We start from the raw sequence: 14,457 nt of genomic DNA, 5'->3' as shown, positions 1-14,457 counted from the left end.
ACACTGTCACTCACAGGAGGCTCGTTCCCCGTTGTTCCTGGTGTTTATGTCCCCTTTGCTCTGGCGCCCTTTCGTCCCCGTCACTTCTTCCATGCGGTAAATTTCAGAGACACACAGTTTGGGATTGAAAGCAAAGTACATCTTCCCAGATTTGATGGTGAGGTTGCGGTGGTCCCAATCCCACAGCTGCTGCAGGTTCTGGTTGTCCAGGACGTAGAAGGAGTAGTTCCTGGAGGCGGAGAAAGCAGCACTAATGCACCTGCCCATGGCCACGGCCCACGCCAGCCTGCGGGCCCATCCCACGCAGTTCCCTTTGCTGTGCCCTTGGCACTGTGACACATTTCCTTTACCAACACAAGATGCAGTTACAGATGCTGGGGAAGAGCAGACAGGGCTGCTAACCATGGCGATGACATGCGTCAAGGGCAACACATTGAAATCGACAGGACCTAATTAATTTTATGACCTCAATACCAACACATAAGCTTCTCACAACAGAGGATGTTCCTCGAATCATTCCCTAGAAATGCCAGTGGTTGTTTTTCTCAGAGCCAGGTATGTACAATGCGCTTGCAATCTGTCCACAGGAGAACAGACATGCTCCGCCACCCAACCTGAACAGCTTACATATTTGCTGCAGTCTCCCATTATCGTTGGGAGTAAATCCTACCCGTGCCCAATCAGCAGTGCATGATGGGATGGGAGACAGCTGAGGGGTGGGCAGCCCCACGCTGCTCCCTCCTCTACACACACCTGTCCTCCTGAGATGCCTTCATGTCAGTCCCTGCAGGTAGGGGAGGAAAGACGCCAACCACACAGTCCTCCCTGTCCCAGAGCTTCCATCCACATGGTCCTCCCTGTCCCAGAGCTCCGATTCAGAGCACAACTCCCTGGCTAATTCAATGGCTGTCCAAAGTCTGTGTGTACAAAATTCACTTTCAGGATGCAGAGCCCTGTACTCGGAGTTTCTGATGTAGTGCTCTGGGGTGGACTGTGATCTGCATTTCTTACGCCTATCAGGTAACGGCGATGCTGCCAATCCTGGGACCATGCTTGGGAAACCACTGGTCCAACAGAGGCTGAGCTGCAGCAGCAAGGTGCTAGAGGCCCTGAGCCCAGCTGGCTGGCCATGGCTCCTTCCCCAGTGCCTATGCTGTCCACTATTAAGATCTGAAGGCAGCAGCAGGGGAAACTGTTAACCTGTGGGCAGTTGGTATCAGGAGAAACCCACATCTTGGGAGGTGAAATAGCAAGGAGTTCAGCTTAGAGACCAGGAAACCATCCCCGCAGGTGGTCTTTCTCTCTAACTCCCACGAAGAACCAGGAGGCAATCCATGGCTGATGGTCCGAGTCTGGTGTGCCAATGGGTCTGTTCTTAATGGACCTAGAATCCTCCTTCCTTCATTTGCTCCCCATCTTTGGTTTCTTTCTGAGGTTCCCCCTTAGGGCTTAGCTTTGGGAGAGCACCCTGAGCTATTCCTAAGATCCACTCAGACCCAAGACACAAACACAGCCAGGACAGAAGAGAATGCTCAAGACCTCTTATGCCCTAAAGGCTGAGTCAACTGGACACTTCTCTGTACCTGCTGGGGGCTTCATCGCGCCCAACCAGGACCTCTAACCAGCTGGTCTATCCTTATCCTGAGTCTTACCTAGAGCAAAGCATGAGTTACTGGTACAACATTGCCAAGCAAACCTGGGGATTCAGAAACCAGGAGCAAATTTGGAAGTGGAGACTCAGGTGCAGAAATGCCATTCATAAGTTGCATGGCTTAAGAAGACCCTTAGTGCTATCTGTGGCATCCTTTACTCATGGTTAGGACAAAAGGGGCCATGAAAAGGTGATAGCTGAGCTCCTTGCTGGCTTTAAGAGCTCCAGTGGGTAGAGGAGATCACAGAGCTGAGGTGGAATATGCCCTGCCAACCTAAAGCCCCAACCCTCTCTGGACATGGGCCTGCCCACACAGGGTCAGAGATCCCAGTACAGCGACTTTGAGCCAAGCCCATCTTTAGGCCTCTGAACACATGCACGTCCCCAAATGATTAGTGAGACCATGAGGACAATGATACTTTTCTTTCGATAACAGCTCTTTCCCTAATGCATCCGTATCCTGGAAAAGAAATCAAAGACATTTTCCAAAAGAGTCCAGATAGTGACACAAGCCTGGTTTGGTCTGCTCTCCCTGGGAATAGGCCCATCCTTGTCTTTGCTTACTACTGGTCAGGGGCTTTCAGTACCATCCTACAATCGATGCAGGGTTGCAGACATGGAAATGGATTTGTTCTAGCAAAAGCCCACCCTTGCCCACAGAGTATCTCCAGTTCCAGAGGAGGAGATTTTGCAAAGCCATTGCTATCCCCATGGATCTGGCTGCTCTCTGGTCCCTGAGATAGTCCCAAGGACAAAAATCTTACTGGTAAAGAAATCTCGGGGCTGGGCTTGGAGTAAGGACTAATTAATCAGGTCAAACTTTCACCTCGATCCAGCCTCTTTTAGTAAAGGCCTCTTTTAGTAAACTAATTTTACTAGCAGGAAATAGAGATACACTGAAAATATCTTCTTAACAAAACATTCTTCTTCCCATGGGAGGAGGCATGAATTATAAATCAGGGATCTGACAATGAATGGCAGGCACCCTGACATTCTGTGTATTTGATTAATCACTTTGAAAAGCAAGATTATCTTTCTGTGAGTAAACACAAACATTTTTCACAACAGGGGAGCCAGGAAACCAATATCAATAAGACCTGGGCACTATGGAGCCCATGGAAGGTAAAGAAAAACATAAATAAAATCCGTATCAACACAATAATCAAGCCATTCATTAGCTCTCTGTCAGTATTGCTCTTGGTTTTCCAACTCCAGGTTTGGTTCTTGCTCCCATCAAACTTTCTCTGTGATCAGATGAGAATTAAAGAGTGTATAAAGGGCAGATTTCAGTCTATACATCTTTAAGATAAACTCACATTTTTAGTGTTTCTTAAAGGAAATGACTATCTAAGGAAATTATTCAGTACATGTGATTTCATTATTATTTCTAAGCTCACTGCTTTTATATCCGTACAATTTTTGGGGTGTTTTATTAGCTCCCAATGACTCTATAATGCTCTGGTTTCATTGGTATTAAGTTTCTTGGCTATCAGCCTTCTCAATGTTATAAAAAAAAGTTTTTGTATCTCTACTTGGATGGGTCCCATCTGCCAATCTGTAGAGCAGCAGGGGTGGGCCTCCCAGAGGGCATGTGTGTCCATTAGTATCAATACTCTAGATGCCCACCTAGCATACACTCGACTGCTACAGTGGCTACCATCTCAGCACTATCCTCCCTAAGTGTCAGCCACACTGCTCCCCAGCAGGAGAGAGGAACAGGGGAGGCACGATGGCTGGGGGTCGGAGCAGTGCCCAGAGGACAGTCCCTGGTACAGGGTTCAGAGCATTCTAGCTGGGATTCCAAAGAGCAGGTCTAAGCCCTCCTTCTACCCCTTGCTCACTAACAACTCTGGGCTGCATCTCTGGCTTCTCCCAGGCTGGATTTTCTGAGCTGCAAATGCGAGATATCTTCCCTGCTCTCTGCTGGTCCTGAGGCCAGTCAGAAGAACTGGATGAGCTACATATAAAAGGGTGCTGTGAGCTTTGAATTACCTCACAAAGGCGTGGGATGACCTCTTTTGCTTTCTGAAGTGTCAAAGTCCTCCAGAACAAAGTGACAGAGAACAGAAAGGTCCTGCACCCTGACACATGGGTCCAAGCCCATGGAGGTAGGAAGGGACAGTCCTCTCCTTTCAAGTTCTTGCTGACCTACTGAAAGGAGATCTGCAAATACACAAGAGATAATTCCAGTTCATTTCTCCAAGGAGAAACTGCTGCCTCCTTCCTGACAGCTGTCTCTAGAGGGCATCAGAACCCAGCACACAGAGTGACTGTCAGTACCAAGCAACTGATACAGCACATGGCCTTTTCACAGAGGCCCCTGCAATCCAGCTGCAGAGGGCTGGCTTCTCCATGTCCAATCCCCACACCCAGTACCACACCATTCCCCTGGGCTTGGCAAGGGCAGAAATATACACCTAGGTGAAGCCAGGCACCATGCAGATACTCAGAAAGTATTTCCCCTTGGGTATTTTTAAAAATAGCTTTATTGGAGTATAATTTACATACCAAACATTTCACCCATCATCCGTGTGCAATTCTAGGAGCTTCACTAAACTGATGCCGCTTTCCAGCCGTCACTGTGACCCATTTTCAGACACTTCTTCCACCCCAAGTTCCTGTGTTCCTGCTGGCGATTCAGCTCTGTGCCTACCCCAGCTATCACTACCTGCTGTCTCCACTACCTTAATTACATGCCACTAGAATCATCATGCATAGCCTTTTGTGTCTGACTCTTCCCTCCAAGTAGCCTGATGTTTTTGAGGTCTGCTCATGTTTTTACACGTATCATACTTCATGCCTTTTTATTGCTCAGCAGTATTCCATGGTGTCACATTTTGTTTATCCATTCGTCTGTTGATAAACATCTAACCTGTTTCCAATGGGCTGAGTTTCGGGGAAAGGTGGGGGACTATTAAAATAACACCGCTTTGAGCACTCACATACAAGTCTTGTATGGACACGTTCTCATTATTCTCGGGTTGATTCTCAAATTGCTGGGTCACATGGTCGACTGTGTATTTTTTCAAATTCCCAGGAAGGTATGAAAGTGCAGCTGGTCTCAGAGCCGCAGGAAGGTAGTATGAAGAGCAACAAAGTCAAGTGGCTGGGACATAACGCAGAAATGCCGGAATGCATCTAGGAAATTTTTACCCAGGGCCTCGTGCATGCTAGGCATGTATTTTTACCACTAAATGACATCTCAAGGTTCACAAATTTCAGGTCTTATAATCTACTACCTCCAAGAATTTTTATTCAGTCCAAGACAATAATTCTTAATAGCATCAAGGAATTCAACTTTCTTCCTAATACCAGAGATGGAACCCAGGGCCTCAGCACTGAACTATAGTCTGCAGCCCTTCTTTACTTTTAATTTTGAGACAGGGTTGTTGTTAACTCAGGCTGGGCTTGAACTTGCAAATCATTTTGCCTCAGTCTCCCAGAGTACTGGCACTATTGGTATGCACCACTAGGCCTGAGGGAATTTGAATTTTTAACAACTTATTTACTTGATGGCATCAGAAAGTATGTTTGTTTAAATCAGGAAATTTTACAGATAGCTAAGACAAATATTTGCTCTTATTCAGGGGCATAAAAATTATAGCAATGTTGCACATATGGATTATAAACCCAGTTCCCTCTGCAAACAGCAGAAAAACACTGATTCTCTTCATACCTGAAGTCAATCTCCAGAAATCACTCAGAGCAGGTGCTGTCCCTGAAGACACACAGGACAACCACTTGTGGCCAACTATGCCACCTCCCTTCTTCAGCGACAGATCAGCTGGTTTTGTGTTCTGGCGAGATTCTGCCTCTACCTGTCACCAGCCTGGAGGTCAGGTTATGAAACTAGCTTATAACGACTGTGACAGAAAGATAAACGGGGCCTGGGTGAGGACTCTGGAGTGCTGCCCTGGGTGAAGGGCTTGGGCTTTTTTTTGTAGTCTGCTCGGGAGATTCTGGGCGGGATCTCAATGACATCTTGGAAGGCCAGTGCTGCTGGGCTAGAAGAACTTCCAAATGATGAATTATTCCCCTATCCATCAAAACAAAGGCTACAGAATTTTCCTTCCATCAGACCAAATGGAGACATTTGAGTTCTCAACGATGATGAGAAAGGTTCAAGAAACACAGCAGGTCAAGGCAGCAATGAGATGAAAAAAATATTATGTTACTTTCAAAGTGCTCTGGGAATACACATACATGAAAGAGATCTAAGGCAGTGGTCCCCAGCCTCTGCTGCGTGGTGAAAATACCTAGAACTCTTTCGAGAAATACTGGTGCCTGACTCCCACCCAGCCCGAACACTGACTGGATGACAGTGAAAAGCAATGTAGAGGTTAAGCATTTCTTAAGTCTCCCCTGTCCATCTCGATGATTCTAGCGTATAGCACAGTCTGGGAGACACTGGAATAAAATTTACCATGGCCTACACCAAAAACACACTGAACCTAAAATTCAGACAGCGTTGCTGATGCTGCTCTACTCAAAATCCTCGAATGTGTCCCATGACCTACCTAAATTATAACTCTGCACCTGGGTGTGACACCTTGCCTTGCTTGCGTAACTCTGGTCCCACCTTCCTCTCCAGTGTTATTTGCCACACAGGCCCCAGGATGCCCCAACTCATTGTCTTTGCTCCTGCCACTCCGTCCCTGAACTGCCTGTCTTCACCCTCGCCTGTCTCTCTCTGGAAATCCTTCAAGGCCTATCTCACACGCCATCTCTTTTCTCGAAAGCCTGTCAGATCTTCTCCCTCAGAGAAAGGCACTTTCCTTTCCTTCCCCGGAACGGCACCACCCCGTCCTGTGCACTGCACTCTTTGACAGTCATCTGTTCATCACACCCCTTTCTTTTCATCTTCTGCCTTTTCTCTTCTGGCAGCAGAAATGAGGTAGCAGCTAGAGGTGCTGTGCCTCACTTTACCCTGAGCCTCAGAAAGGAAAGAAAGTGAGTTGCTGCCACTGCCCACCCCTGAAACAAACAGAGGACTTGGGGAGTTCAGCACAAGTGAAGATGAGGTACACCTCTGCTCACAGTAAGGAAGGCAGCCATGAGAAAACAACCCCCACTAAGAAACGCAAGAGTCTCTAAAGCTTTTGCTAGAGAAAGGTAGCTTCTGAAAGGAGCACACAGGCTGTCCCAAGAGCAGGGCAGGTCTCACCTTCACCTGGGCCAACCCCAAACATGCATGTTAAAGGACCAACTGATACTTCCGGTTTTATATAATGAGAAACACATCATAAATATCCTGGGAACAAAAACCTGTCTTTAACTTTTAGCTACATTTAAGTGCATGATACATTTCCTTAGTGTACAATGAAAAGGTAATCACAACATGTAATAACTCCTAATAAAAATTAACTAAAGTCTTCTCTTGGCTTTTTCCACTAGGCCTACCACTTGCCCAAGTCAGGGGGGGAAAACACACCCCCAAAACAGCCTATCCTTAAGTAGCCAGAAAATTTAACAGCTACCAATCTGTCAAAGAAAAAGTGCTTATGATATCAGGGATTCCAGAAGAGAAGTCTACTTGGAAGAAAAAAAGAAAAACAGAGCTAAACGCATTTTTTAATTTAATGCAATGACCATCATCTCGGTGTGGGACCTTGGCTTCCCCCAAGTACGGTCATACACAGGGCTGGGCACGGTGGCAGTCTCCTTAGATTTGGAAAGAGAAAGGAGTTTTCTAAAGAATCAGTGTTCCCAGTGGGGAGGACAACGTGCTTTTCAAGGATGGAATGAAGAGCTGCCCTCTCTCGTTAGCTATATCAGATGATGGAATTTTAAGAATTTAAGACTGACCAAGATTATGTCTGAGAAAAACTGGGAGGCTGTAAAGAAGCCCTTATGCGGTAACTTTATCCAGTTGGGGCCGATAAATCTTCAAGGACAACCTTTCCCACGACCTTCTCACCTCTCCTTCTCCTGAATTATTTTCCCAAATTCTCAATTGATAACCCCTTTTCATCTCAGAGCCGTATCAGCACGTCAGGCAAGAGTCCTACTTAAAAGGGAGAACGTGAAAGGGATGGATGTGAAGGTGTGTGCAGGCTGACGGCTGCAGAGAAATTAAGTCTGCAATAATCACCAGCTTTTATCCTCCAGTGAGAAGTTCAGAGTTGTTTTAAAACCTCTATTATAAAGCACAACTCTGCAGAGGGCAAAAATTCTATCAACAGTGAAAATCCTGTAAGCTAATCAATAAAAACAATTTCATGAATCAAGATTATTTTATCACAAAATGAACTGTCTATACTTTCCAAAGTCTCTTACGTTTCATTATGTTAAAATATGAAACGATTTTTATATAGTTCAGCACAGCACCTTGAGGCAGATATGGGTCATGTAAATCATAATTTTACTCAGAGTTAAACAATTTAGACTGATTACTTTCACGGTTTGCGGAAGAGTCCCCAAAAGCATGGCAAGCCCTGACCTATGGGCTCCAATCCATGAGGAATGAAAACATCTCTGTTATCCAAAATACCACCACCCTAGGGGTGGAGAATCACAGCTCTATGCAAGACCCCATCAGAAAGGCCTCCATCACCCAGGCAGCAAGGCAGCCCCCGGTTCCTACTGTGGAACAAGGAAGTGACAGAGAGACCTCCCCTTAGCTAAGTTTCACAAACACTATACTTTGTAGCGGAGAATGATAAGCTGAAACCTGGAGCACTCACCCTTCCAGCTGCTCCTCCCCCAGGATCAGGCGAAGGTTTTTCAGGAAGGACAAGGAGACCAAGGCATGGGAATGGCGGATCTTCACGTAGCCAGTCACCACCTCAATGAGCCCCATGAAGTTCTCCAGTTCCGACGCAATGTTATCTGCGGCAGACAGGGACTGGTTCATGAGGTGCTCACTTGGTGTCAGGGGGATGAGCTCAGACTCATACAAACATGGGTGGGGGGCAATTCAGGGAAGTCAAGTTTGGGGGGAACTCTCTGAGATGCTTAGGATCTTGACACAGAACCAACCATCATTCCTCGTCCCCAAAACATACTTTCCATAGCCACTCCTGGGCAAGACTGCTGAGCCAGGGAAAGACATCTCTAGGAGTCTGGGCACTGCGGTTCCCAGACTGATTAGCAGAAGGTAAAATCATAAATATCGGACTGCCAATTAACTCAGGCTGACAAATCTAGAGATGTCTCTGAATATGCTCTGTCAACAGATAGGCCTGCCTCCACAGGGCAAGGCCGTGATTAAGTCAACAGTGTTTTCTTGGTCTCATTAGGAACTGCCTTTGCTGGGTTTCTAGTTCCTAAGATACAGGTTCTATATTTAAAGCTTTCATCTTACTAAGACTGGAGGAAAACACACTGCATGTACAATGGCTATCTGCAAGTGATTTTTTTTCCCCTTTTATTTGAAGCACTGTGGATTGAATTCAAGGCCTCATGCATGCTAGGAAAGCATGCAACTACTGAGCTATCTCCCTGGGTCTGCAGATGATTTTTAGAAAGCCATTCCTACATTTCTGTGTTTTCTAGAATGATCATGTACTGCTTTCATAACTGGAAAATAGCTGGAAAGAGAGTTGCTAAAACAGATACTAAAAAAATCACGTAGAAACTATGATTTCCTTTAATCTTGTTAAAACTACATTTTTCTCAGAGTAAATAATAAATAATATACTTCAGTTTGACCTGTGCCGAAATTATTATAAAGAATTTACTGAAGTGCAATTCAATGATAGAATTTGACCCATGGTGATTTATGAAGGATTACTTAATAAAAGGCTCTGTTTTGTTTTGATTTGATAAAAAAATAATGGGGTGTTTTCTTGGAGGAAAAGGTCTTACATTTAATGGTTTTTCATGAGAAATTAAGAGAAAATTCAAATTGGGAAGAGGAGAGGCTGTTCCTACTTGATGTATACTGAACAAGCTCTTGGATTTAAGAGGGGTAAGCAGTAAACCTCTTGGTCAAAAGCTGGAAAACTCCTTCAGCAAGATATCCCATTGCCCCAAATCCAGCTGACTTCCTGCACTGGGCACGAACTAAAAGACATACTTCCGCATTATGCACAAATATGTGCCAAATGATACTTCTGTATGGATTTACTTCATTGATTATTTTTTATCTTTGGGATAGAATAATTGTTTTAAAAAAAAGAAAGTTTAGACACTTACAAGATATGTTCTAGGGATAAGTTGAAAGTAAGATAATAAATGTAGTAAAAGAAAAAGGGCATAACTGTACAAGTACTAGGAGGTGACAGGTCCTAATGTTGGGGATGGGGTTGTCTCTGCTGTGAAGGGACGGGAAGATAAAAAAAGGGGGGACAGCAAAAAACTTAACTACCCAAAACCTTGTTTCTGCTACCTCTAAAATGTAAGAATACTTTGATGATTTGACAAATATTAAGGCAAAATAAATTTATAGAATAAATATGCTAGTCATTTTTTTTCTCTTCAAACTAAAAAGAAATGCCACCTACTGCAAAGAAAGATGATTTTACAGGGACAAGACTGAAGCTTTAGTATGTCATGACTCAACGTGGTAGCTTACAGCTTCCGGAAGGAAACTGGGACATCTACCTCTTTTGATCTGTGTGAAATATATACATAATAACATCAAACTCTGCCCTTTACTCTGTCTCTTCAATATATGCAAGTAACCCAAACTCTTTGGACTTATGGATGCAGAATCTGGCCCCAGCGGGAGCAGCTGAGTCATGGTCTAATCCCCTGGTCCCTTCTGGGTTTCTTGTGTGCTGGGACCTGCCTCTCCAGCACAAGGCATGACTACCAGGAAGATGAGGGACGGCCCTATGTATAGGAATAAAGCTGTACCAGTAGCTGAAGTACAGCCCGCCTTTCAATTGTGTTTTTATCGCTGAGGGAAACGGAAAGAAGAGACAGCATGTCTGAGGCTTGCATACTCTGTTGTTTCTCTAAGCTCATATTTCAGTTGTGGCTCAGGGACTGGATCAGGAGCCACAGTGACAGAAGGAAGCCAAGGATGGAGCCTCCTGTCCGGGTGGGAGTGGAATACTCACTGCCCCGTCGGATATTAATGAGCAGGTTGCCCTTGAAGATGGTGCACCCTTGGAGCATCTGAGCAGAAGTCACAGAGTCAATGGTTTTCGTCTTCTTTTCTTCCTCGCAGACCTTGGGGCAAGGACCTTCACAAGGGATGCAGTACATGCTGTGGAAGATAAAAAGAGGCAACTGAAAACACAGAATTGAGTCTGTCTCCTTGCATTAAAGAACTGTAAACAGGCTTTCTCATTGCTATGATAGCCTGTGTTACAAAATGCAAGTGCTTTGATGTTCACGAGTGGCCATCGGTATCTCATGCTCAAGCCCACCCAGGATACGCTGCTCGAATCGCAACCGAAAGGGGAAAGTAATCACACGGGAAAAACATGATGCTTATTTCCAGACAAAAGCCGCAATCCATTCTGGAAGCACATGTGCATCTAGACTGCTTCCTGGGAGCCAGCTGGTTCCGTGTGGGAGACTCAGACTCAGAGAAAGGAAGTCCTGGTGGCTCAGGAGAATGAAGCTGCTCTTGGGTTCTATGGACCTTGCTACACACTCAGAGGAGCCAGGAGACGTGAAAGGGAAGTGCTGTGGCCACTAACAGGAGTCTCGCTCCTGTAGTCAGTATCCCAACAAATCCCACTGAGGGATTCTAAAAGGCATGTGGTGCAGCACAGATCCATTATTTTCTTGCTAAAGCACAACTGAAATTATTTTTTGACAATGTTTTGCAGAAACTTGTAAATTGATCCAAATGTTGTTTTTGCTCTGCGTACAATAAAAGCAAGGAATTTCCATTACTTTGCAGCAAGTTCCTATTTCAGATGCTATCCTGAACATACCGCAAACCACCAAGAGTCAAAGACAAGGAAGACTGGCATTTCTCCTGCTTATCTACCATTATTTGGGAAACAAGACAGAATGCAAATCCAGCAGCTGAACATTTGAGATCTACAGTTATATTTAGAATCAGGGTTACAAGTGAGGTCAATTTCCAAACAAGATAAATGATATAACCTTATGGGATGTGTGTGTAATCAGATGGGAAGCTAGAGCCACTATATTTAAATTACTGTTGTTTAATGATCTTTACTGAGCTTCATGAAGATAGGTAAAAAAATATAAGAAATGTGTAAGTCAGAGCTGTTTTTATTAAAGTCCTTCCCTCTCCTCTAAAATGTTGTATTTATAACAAAGATACAGGAATTTGTTATGTTTAAAAGCTAACAAGTAAAGAAAATTTCCTGGCATTGTCCTATTTCATGTTGGGGTCCTGCAAGAACTGGACCCACCCAAATAAGGAGAACAACTCCTTCCTCTGATACCACACTCAGCATTCTCATTTCCAGCTTGGGCAGTGGCCTCCTTTCTGCATTTTTCTTTAGTTTCCTGTTGTTCCTTATTTACTCAAACACTCCACACCCTTCCTTTAAAAAAATTCTTATTTCAAAATAATTGTAGATATACAAAAGTTGCAGAGACAGTGGAAAGGATGCATGCACCCTCCACCAAATTTGCTCCAGTATCTACAACATCTTACTTAATGTAATACAATGTCAGAACCAGGAAATTGATATGGCACAACACACAGATCCGTGTGGCCTCCAGTTCAATCAAGATCTCTGTGTGTGACCCATCTGTAGCCACTTCCCCTCAGCCTGGCCCCTAATGGTAGCCACTGATCTGTTCTCTAGCTTTATAATTTTCGTATTTTGAGAATGTTGAATAATAGAATCATACAGTGGGGGCACATTTTGAGACCAGCTTTCTTTACACAACATCTTGTCCTTGGGATCCATCCAAGTTGCTGTGTATTTCAGTGGCTTGTTCCCTTGTACAGCTGAGTGATCTTTCTGTGTGTAGATATCATAGCCCATTTCACCACCCACCTTTTATAAGACAACGAAGTCATTCCAGTTTCAGTAGACTACAAATAAAGCTGCCTTGAACAACTGTGTGCTTGCTTTTGTGTAGACATAAGTTTTCATTTCTCTGGGAGAAATGTTCAGGATTGCTACTGATAGGTGGTGAGGTAGATCCCTGTGTACTTTCTCCTATCTTTTATTCAAAGAGAAAATTCTGAGCTACCCTTTTATTAAAATGTCTAGAATTCATCTAGCACTTAAACATGATTTTGCAAGGAAGTATTTCGCTTATGTATTTATAGATTAAACTTCCTCAAATTCACTCCGGTACAAAGTATAAAAAGTATTTTAAAAATATTTTAAGGCAAGTATTATGCAGGCCTCAAAAGCAGAGAGAGGATATGTATTATTTCTTGATAATGTTTTATTTTAAAATGGAAAAGGTAGCTGTGCAGTTCTGAACAGACTGCAAGAATGGGCCGGGGAAACAATGGCTTGATTCTTTAAATATGCTGTGAGGGAAGAAAACAACACTATGAATCCAGCACTCTCACTCTGCCCACCAGCCCAGTAGCTGCAGAATGACCACAGGCCTCGGGCAGCAGAAGCTGCTCATGCAGATGAGGAATGGCACTATCCCAAGTCCATAGACTAGAGGTGTTCAGGAGGAGGGTGATGTCTCCACTGTGGCCAAGCTTCACTGTGATGCCAGGCACTCTTCTCTAGGACCCTCAGGAAGCATTGATACAGCCCTTCTCTGGGCCAAGGATGCACCATAGCTCAATACAAGTCCCCAGCTTGATGCCACTGGGAGACAGTGGAAACCTGAAGAGATGGGGCCTAGTGGAAGGTCTTCTGGCCACCGGAGGCACGTCCTTGAAGGAACAGTGGGACCTCAGCCTGTTCTCTCTGGTCTCTGTCTCTCTTTCATTCCTGGACATGAGGTGAATGGCTCTATTCCCCCATTTCCCTGTTCAATTCCCAATATCCTCAATAAACAAGCACTATGAGCTGTTGTTCCTAGAAGCCTGTAATCCCAGCACTCTGGCAGGCTGAGTCAGGAGACTCACAAGTTCGGCACAGCATGAACAACTCAGTGAATGAGCAAGACCCTACCTCCAAATGACAAATAAAGGGCTGGGGGTGCAGCTCAGTGCCAAGGTGTTGGGTTCAATCCCTGGGCAGGGGCGCGGGGGCAGGTGGGAAGTCTCTGGGCCAGATGTAGTACCAGCACAGGAAGATCAGAGTTCAAGTCCTTCCTGGGCAATGTGGAGAGATCTTGTCTTAAAGCAATTGTTTAAAAATAGTTTGAAATTTAGGTCAGTGTGAAAGTTCTGGGTTCAGACCCCAGTACTGCAAAGAAAAGAAAGAAGAGCGAGGGGAGGAGGGGAGGAGAGGAGGAAAAGCAGGAGGAGGAAAGGAGGGACAAGGCAGAGCCCGCCTGCCCACCCCATGGCGCCCAGCTCGGACCTCTGGCTGCCGTTGCGGATGAAGCCCGAGGGACACTCCTGCATGCACTCCCCGTCATGGATGACGAAGCCCTCGGAGTCACTGCTCTCAGCATTGGGGATGTTGGCGCAGAAGTCTCGGTGCACACAGCGCCAGCCCTCGAAGCGGTAGGTGCCGGGTGGACAGGCGGGCACGCAGATGCCAGCATAGTAGAAGTGTCTGCAGGCCACACAGGCCGTGTCGTCGTCGGGTGCATGGCAGCTGCCCAGGCACTCAGGATGGCAGCACTCCTGGTACTCGGTGCACGCACGCTTCCCGCAGGCACTTGGGCACACTGTGGACAGAAAGGCAGCGGGTGAGACAGGTGATTCATCACCCTACCTTGGGGCTCCGCAGAACACAGAGGCTCTGCGCAGCCTTTCATCTCCACTCCCCTTAGGTATGGGAGGAGCTCTGAGGTGCAGGTGAAGGAGGGGTCCCCCCCAGCCCACCCCATCCCAC

General features: G+C 45.5%; 1 protein-coding gene across 2 annotated transcripts in view; it reads right to left on the bottom strand.

The window, feature by feature from the left end:
• Igf1r (insulin like growth factor 1 receptor) overlaps positions 1–14,457 on the bottom strand; it is a 268,904-nt gene that overhangs the window by 50,653 nt on the left and 203,794 nt on the right. For both annotated transcript variants that reach the window (XM_003475268.4, XM_063249956.1), the window contains 4 exons: positions 13,978–14,290; positions 10,657–10,805; positions 8,335–8,479; positions 15–229 (listed from right to left, as the gene is read on the bottom strand). In XM_003475268.4, the coding sequence (XP_003475316.1) occupies positions 15–229; positions 8,335–8,479; positions 10,657–10,805; positions 13,978–14,290 (822 nt within the window). The remainder of the gene's footprint in view (positions 1–14; positions 230–8,334; positions 8,480–10,656; positions 10,806–13,977; positions 14,291–14,457) is intronic.

Source organism: Cavia porcellus, unplaced genomic scaffold (assembly GCF_034190915.1).
Source record: "Cavia porcellus strain 051 isolate PalLab524CR breed Dunkin Hartley unplaced genomic scaffold, mCavPor4.1 scaffold_6, whole genome shotgun sequence".
In the NCBI taxonomy this organism is placed as follows: Eukaryota; Metazoa; Chordata; class Mammalia; order Rodentia; family Caviidae; genus Cavia; species Cavia porcellus.
Note: the sequence above shows the minus strand (reverse complement) of the source record. Positions and strands in the feature narration are given on the sequence as shown.